Source organism: Lotus japonicus, chromosome 2 (assembly GCF_012489685.1).
Source record: "Lotus japonicus ecotype B-129 chromosome 2, LjGifu_v1.2".
NCBI lineage: Eukaryota > Viridiplantae > Streptophyta > Magnoliopsida > Fabales > Fabaceae > Lotus > Lotus japonicus.
Window position 1 is genome coordinate 58523011 of NC_080042.1, and position 7957 is coordinate 58530967.

At 31.1% G+C, this 7957-nt stretch overlaps 1 protein-coding gene across 1 annotated transcript; it reads right to left on the bottom strand.

The window, feature by feature from the left end:
- Positions 1 to 227: 227 nt before the first annotated feature.
- Positions 228 to 7718, bottom strand: LOC130738530 (alpha-galactosidase-like). Its single transcript, XM_057590526.1, has 15 exons — positions 7162 to 7718; positions 3994 to 4052; positions 3834 to 3890; positions 3694 to 3728; positions 3380 to 3483; positions 3221 to 3296; positions 3070 to 3128; positions 2776 to 2841; positions 2544 to 2627; positions 2133 to 2197; positions 1854 to 1936; positions 1567 to 1657; positions 1435 to 1484; positions 822 to 962; positions 228 to 653 (listed from the first exon to the last, which is right to left on the bottom strand). The coding sequence occupies exons 1-15, from the start codon at positions 7353 to 7355 to the stop codon at positions 567 to 569; spliced, it is 1251 nt and encodes a 416-aa protein (XP_057446509.1). The 5' UTR covers positions 7356 to 7718; the 3' UTR covers positions 228 to 566.
- Positions 7719 to 7957: the final 239 nt, after the last annotated feature.

Consider the following 7957-nt stretch of genomic DNA (forward strand, 5'->3'; position numbering starts at 1 on the left):
AGGGACCAAACACTTAAGTGGCCTATAAAATTAGATTTTCTCCTCCCCTCAAACTCTCTTCTCCCCAACTCCTCCTCATGGTCACCCATATCCAAGATCCAATTTTGACCACAACGCATATAAAAAGGTCCATTCAAAATTAATTTACACTATTACGAGTCAATTACCAAAAGTACTTACAGGCTACAATTTTGTTCAAGTAAATCGCAGGCTACAACTAAGGATAATGAAGTGAATTACTAGTTCTAGTAGGATAGATAAATTTAAAAAGTCAAATATAAATGTGTACAAAATATCATATGCAGTTAATCTCCTCTCAGTATCTGCCTTTGTTAACAGAAAACAGATATTTGAAAGGCTTATTGTCTTAAAAGCACGTAGACCTTAACAAATACATTTAATTGGAAACCTCATCAGAAATGCAGCTTATTCAGTTGGTTCTATACTTCCTATGGTTTATTTTTCCATCTTTGGAACTTCAGTGATTGCATTGCCAATTCATTTCCTATACTTTGAGTCCTGACTTGTGCTATTTACCTCCTTTTCTGCCTCAAGAAATTGAGAACTTAGTTTGGAGTCAGCACATACATCTTACAAGCGTGTGAGTCTAATTCTGCAGACATTTCTCCAGAAATTGATGATTTTGTAGAGTGCTGCAAAATTCAATAAAAAATATTCAAAAACTCAACAAAATACCATAAGGACAAAATATGTATTCAAACTATCAAACCATTTGGATTCTATCTAGTGCTTTTTCTAATAGATAAAAGCTTCAATAAAATCAAAGAAGTCTGTATCCAATCGGGCTCTGAGTATCTCACCTCCCATAAATCTCTTGCATCAACTGAAGTTCCTGATTCTAGGCCTATGTCAGACCAGGATGCAGTTACTGTTGCTTTCGATGAACTTCTATTCCATAAGATCACTGCTAGCCTATTATTACTGAGAGGTCCTGCCCAAACCTGCAATATTTACTTTCTATGAGAAATTTTTTAAAAAATGACATAAAAAATTTATGAGGTTTCATCTTCAAAAAAGCATCTACTAGGATCTACTTCATTTGTATGTGTTAATATAAGAAAATTGTACTTGAAAACAAAGTTGGTGCCATTATGATAGTTTTGCAGTTATTTGAAAGTATGAAGTAGTAAGCGAATGTGCTGAGAACCTCATCCAAATTTTACTGAAAAAAGAAACACTAACCCAAGCAAGAGATGGAACTAGGTACAATCACAATGAGGCAGTTGTCTCTTAAAGAGAAATAGTTTTCTTAATAGAATAGTACTCAAATAATGTATTTTCTCCCTCTGAAAATTCTTAATGCCCCTCTCCAATAAGCTATTGTTAGTTTTACATAATGTGTTAAATTTTCACTCCTTTACGTGTTTTTTCTGGTTAAGAACACAAGGAAACTAATAGGGGAAACGGAATTACCTCCAAATCACTCTCACTTTTCACCTTCTTTCCTTGAACTCCTAGTTTGTCTGCATTTCCACAAGCCTATTAGTTTGAAAAAAAGCATTTACTGTTAAGGAAAGATAGAAGGGTTTTAGTGTGTTTCTCTACCTTGGTTTACTGCAATAACTTCACTGTTGCTTAGCAGCTCCATTGTGGCGTGATCCAGTGATCGAATGTCGCAACCAATCAATAAGGGAGCCTATACATACAAAAGAAAAGTAGTTAATATTTTTTATTAATCTGAGACATGTATCCTACATAGAAAGAAATCATGCTCGAGCCAATAAGATCAACATCTGATAGTTAATATGCATAATACATTTTCCCTGGTGGACATTATTATGGAATATAGCAAAGTCTAAACAGAAAAGTACGAAAATTTTGGTTCAAGTTACCTTAGCTAACGCCCATATGCTGAAATGAGCACGATATTCTTCTGTTGTCATGCCTCCATTTCCAACTTCAAGCATGTCAGGATCTACACCAAAAAATGTGAATGTGAACTCTAATTTCTTCAATATGATAAAGTAAATAGGAATTGTATGTGACATATTTGCTTATGTATTTACTTATTTTGGTAAAGGAATAAATTGAGTATTGGGTAATCTGATGATGATATTTTGATAAATGTGTCCAAGAATCCAAGATAACTAGTAAAGGGTGAGAAAGATTACCATTCCATCCTCCAGGTCCTGCATAAGAAGCCCATTTGTCATTTAGATCTGCTCTAGATATCATACTGTGGAGAAAGTATGATAAGGTTCCCATGTGAAAATGAAGAGTCAAAACAGAATAATGCAAGTGTAACAAAATGAATTCCTCAGCAGTGATACTTTTAATGATTCCACTATCATGTTGATTCAAAATAAATCTCTTTAGAGGAGAAAAGTGTCTATGTCAAGTGTTCAATAGAGCATGAGTGTGATGCAAGCATGGTCCAGGTTTATTTTTTCTGCATAAATAATTGCTCTTGCAATTCCAACGTAAGTGTAGTGCATGCAAGATAGTGAAATTGCTTGAATTAAGAGCATGGTGTATTGATATTGAAGATAAATAAGTGTATAAATCATATCATTCATTCTCACCTATCCCATTTATCTTCAATATCTCCTGTTGTTCTCCAGCTATTTCCCACACTTCTGGCCCAAGTTGCTGGATCTTCTAATCCCCTGCATTCGAGAAAGCAAGTAATCATAAAAAAAAGTTGCAATCTCAGGCATTTTAAGAGGAATGTTGTTGATGATGTGCTAATTAGAAATACAAATACTATGAATTAGTGAAGTTTATATGAGAAACATGATCAACAATTCCACTCACCATTCACACAAAGAGAAAAAGATTCGCCTTCCAGAGTTTAATAAAGCTTCACTCATTGGTGGGTACCTGGTTTACAAAATGTATGAATTCCTGGTTTTAAAAGCACGAATGAATGGAATGATATATGATACATCAAGTTTGGAAATCCTTCTACAATTGATTATAACAGTAAAATCAATTTTGAGAAGAAGCTTATGTGAGAAGCTTCTAGGTGTCATAATTGATTTTCAGAAAAAAATAAGTTAATCCAAAAATGCTGGTAAAAGATTTGCATGCTTTTGAAATCCTCATTACCTTATTTTGGGGTTTATATTTTTGTTCTCACAATTATCATACTTCAAGTAGTCAATTCCCTATGATAACATTTAAAACAGATGTTAATTGAAATCATATAGGATATAAGTTCATGTAAATGCAAAATAGCTTTCAAATTAATGCATCTTACCCATGAAGCAAAGGTTTTTGCATCTTGCTCTTCATGTCCTAGTGATCCAGGCATTCTTTTACTGCATGTTTGAGTTCTGCAAAGAAATTATTAGTGATAAAAAATGGCTGATTAATCAGGGACATATAAGAGTCAAAGGTTAAGTTTAGTATGTGATACCCAGCATCAGAATAAATCCCTAACTTTAATCCTTTGTTATGTACATAATCAGCTAGAGCCTTAATTCCTGAAGGGAATGTTGAAGCTTTAGCAACCAAATTGCCCTGCCACCATTTTAAGTTGTCAAATATAACTCTAAATTTAAAAGTCAAAGCAAACTATATATTATAGTAACAATAAAATCGTTTAATCAACAAGAGATCTCTAAATTTAAACTTAAGCCATGCAAATTTCGGGTTAAAATAAATTACATAAAATAATTCCATTAGCATAACAGTTTTTTTTATTTAATTTACTAAATATAATAATTTTACCTCTGAGTCTCGATTAAGTTCGCCCCAACAATCATCTAAAAATTTGTATAAAAAAATATCACATTAATACAATTTCTTTATGAATAAATGCCCATAGCTTTAGTAATGACAGCAATTAAAAAATCAAATTGTTTTGCTACCTAAATTGATATATTGGTACCCTTGAGCAGCAAGGCCAGTTGACACCATAGCATCAGCTGTAATAATGAAGAAATATAAGAAAAACAGAGCATAGATTATTTATTCACAATTATAAGAATAATTCAGTGAATTGAAATTCATGCATTCTTTGTAAGCTACCTGTTTCTCGAATTAAGTCTTCGTTGATATCACATTCAAAATGGTTCCAGCTATTCCATCTGTTTTTAATCATTAAAATTGGTCAATATTGAACATTTACCTTCATATATCCGCAAGAAATTAGACATACTCTTACTTTAAAAAAGTAATTTCATTGCTGCAAAAATTTAAAACCTTACAAATCAAAAATATCAATTTCAATGATATCGAAGTTATAAAGTAAAAAAAAAAAAAGTTATATATGAAGTCAAATTTCAACAATTTGACTACAAATTGTTAGGACTTCTGTACAAGTTCAAGCCCAAACCTATTTCTATGGTTTCTAAAAAGAAACTCTTTGCACATAGACAAAAAAAAAAGACATTTTGCATCATACTAGTCAAAACTTTTAAATAAATGGCCAAACTAATATATATATATATATATATATATATATATATATAGGCTTTATATTAAACACGCATATTTTAACCCAGAAAGAAGAAATACAAGCACACTCAACACAATTGACCAAGATATTCCTATATAATACAATGGAGAAAGTATCATATTTAATTCTCAATTTTTTAATATAAAAAATGCAAATTCGTAAAACAATTTATCTCGCTTATTTGTTCTTTGGGATAAGACTTAAGAGATATGTACAATATATGACAAAAGATGCCTCAAGACTAAAAAAATAAAATCACATGATGTACAGAAAAAAGTGACACAGAACAACAATGAATGATGGAGAAAAAAAAATGCAAGACGTAACTATTCAAATGTTCACATTACTTATAAACCTGCTATATAAAGTATGTAACATGAGTGCCGGTGGTAGTCGGTAAAAATTGTTATTTTTAATTGTTATGAGATACACTTTTAAAAAGACATTTAGACTTTACAACAGTTAGGTCGAATATAAATGATAAAGTTCTCACTATATTTTTAATAATTTATCAAACAAACATCATAAAATTGTTATAAAAATTATGGACTAAATCGGACTACAAATTTGTTGGGGTTTCAACAAAGTGCGAACTGAGTCTGCATAGTCATCAGACAAAGATGTTTGATTCACTTAATTCTTTTTGTAGAACTTTGTTTATATCGATTAGTGCCTCCGTAATTTATGTAGAGGCATGTAGTTGTCTTTCTCTTTTTGTTTTGTTTCTTTGGCTTTAGCCAACATAATTTCATTTAAAAAATCACAATCAATTTCTTATTTTTTAATAAGTAGTAATTTAAGAAAATTAACATATTTGTTTATATAGTCTAAATTGTACTTTGATAGATTAAAATTTCTCAAATCCTGTGTTCAAATCCTATTGGTATCTAGATACCAAAAAATTGTTTTGAGAAATTTTTTATTCTATATGAATTAGTTCAAAATGATTTATAAAAAGAGTAATATAAATAAGTAGTATATTTCTAATGATTGTTATAATACAAGGTAGATTCTTGATCGGGGAATGCAATAAGTGATGATGGAGACAACTCAAGAACCTAGGGAGGGTTATTTTATTCCTTGTATTTCTTTTGTTTGTATTTATCTATTGATAAAGAAGAAAACACAAAGTACTTCAATTATGTGATTGTAATTATTTTTCTTTTTCTTTTACCTTTTTTTATACTTCGGAAAATACCCTTTATTTTATGACACTATAATTTTTTTATGTGCAATGTTTGTTTAAGTCGGAAACATCCACATTATGATAGAGCTAACCTTGTTAGTTAGGTTTTTTTACATCCACTAAACTCAAATCTAAAATTTTATTTAAGGGAAATCAAACATGTACTGCTTGAACTAATCACCCGTCTTACATCTTAAAAAATATTTAAAAATATATTGAGTTTCAAAACAAATCTTTAAAAATATTTTTGAAAATATATATAGTAGACCATGTATTAATTTTACTTAAAAATAACAAGAAATAGATAATGGCCGAGTAAGTGGTTTAGATATTTTTATATCTCCTACTAGTGTGAACCTTAATATTTTGTGTGAAATAAAGTCTTGGAGGGTCTTTTTCATCGGCGGTGGTTGAGTCCAACAAGAAACGAAAAACCCACAAACCACAAAACAAGAGTCTTAATTGCAACTTAATAAATTGTAGTAGTGTTGAACAAGACAAATGCCACCACCATATTGAGCTTCCATGGAATCACTCCCATCATTTCGTGCCACTCATAACCAAGTAAATTGGATGTATTAGTGGACCTTGAGGAGTTGACGGTGATAATTAACGAGTGTTTTTCTTAGATTTGTGTGAACGAATCACACATGGATTTCAAGCATAAAAAAAACTCTAGTAACACTCTTTTCTTAGCAGTTTCTCAATGATAAGTTTTATATTGAATCGATTAAAAATTTGAGTTTTCATTTTAAATTTAGTAGAACTTACATAAATTTTGACGAATGCATAATAAAGTGTTAAAAAAAAGTGTTAAAATGAGTGTCAAAAACTTGAAATATTAGTAAGTATATTGTTGTTGGAAAACAATTCTCACATGGGTTCAATTCAAGTGCATGCATATGCCATAATAAAAAAAAAAGTGGGTGTCTAAAGCACTCTTCTTTGCAACATTTTAATGTTTCTATTAGTAAATTATCATTAATTTCCCATTTCATAAAATACCTGATTTCCTTTAGCTAAGATTTTGAGTTAGAGTATTATGTATAAAAGAATTTGTTAGGAGAATTAACCCTATTAAAATATAGATGTTCTGATTTAATAAGATTATCTCTAATATTACAATATACCCTTTTGAGTTTACTACCTATCCTTAATGGCTTCCCCTCATTCCCAAAATGTTCACAGTGATTGCAGACTATGGAATTCAGTGATGCAATTAGTACATTTAGGAATTAGTTAGGACATATCTATCTTTTTTTAAAGCAAAAGTAATATTTAATATGATTGACGAGAATACAGCTAGAGAATGGTGATTGCCAAAATTAACTAGAGATTACTAGAGGTTATACTTCTTCAATGAGACTCTCTTTGACATTATACACCAGTTTATGAATCAGATACAGCTAGCAACATATCATTCAATTCTGGTCATGATTCAACTATTTGAGTATGCTGATTAAATGAAAAAACTCTGGAACACGGGTAATGAAGAACAGAGAAAACAGGATTATCACATAATAGGAAATGGAAAGAAAAAGAGATCTCTTACCCCATTGGGGGTGTCAATCCAAGTCCATTGTCAACCAGGTTCCTCCTATGCAAATGAATTTCTCTGGTTCTGTTCAACAACAAACGAGCAGATGAAGAGGTTGCATTGTTCAAGAGCACAAGGAGGCACAAAACAAGTCCTGCCACCATGGTTAACCTCTGCCTCCAAATTGAGAATGAATATGGCAGTGCCATATAGACTATAGAGTAAAATTAATAAATCAATGTATGTGACTAAATGTATATATTGATATATGTATGTGTTTGATCCAAGAAATATTGAAGTTGCAAGCTAATGATTTATAGTGTAGGCCATAGTGAGTGCACTAAGCAATTTCAGAAAAGCAGAAGTTAGATTAGATAGAAAGAAAGAAAAGAAGAAAATCAAAGCTTGGCGGTGGCCTTATAGCTTACAACTATTTTCACACATGACAAAAGTAAAAGACATAATATTGCAACTTAGGAAGAGCGTCACTCATCAAATATATCGATGGATGGAGCAATGAGTGGAGGTTAGTGAGGATGGATCGGTCACAGTGGACCAGCCAGCTGTCTGTTGGACGCATCAAACAATGGTCTACCTTGATGTATTCATGTTTATCCGGTATTTTATTTCCTTCTATCAAATAATCCTTTTATAGAACTTTATGTAAAGTTCAATAATAAGTTGGTTTTATGACAATCTGGATCGAGTAACTATTCATTGCGCGTTTAACTTTCACATTCTTATAGGTTGAGAGTTTGAATTACTATATGTTTATTAAAATTTTAATTGCTGGGAAATTATCTTCATGGAG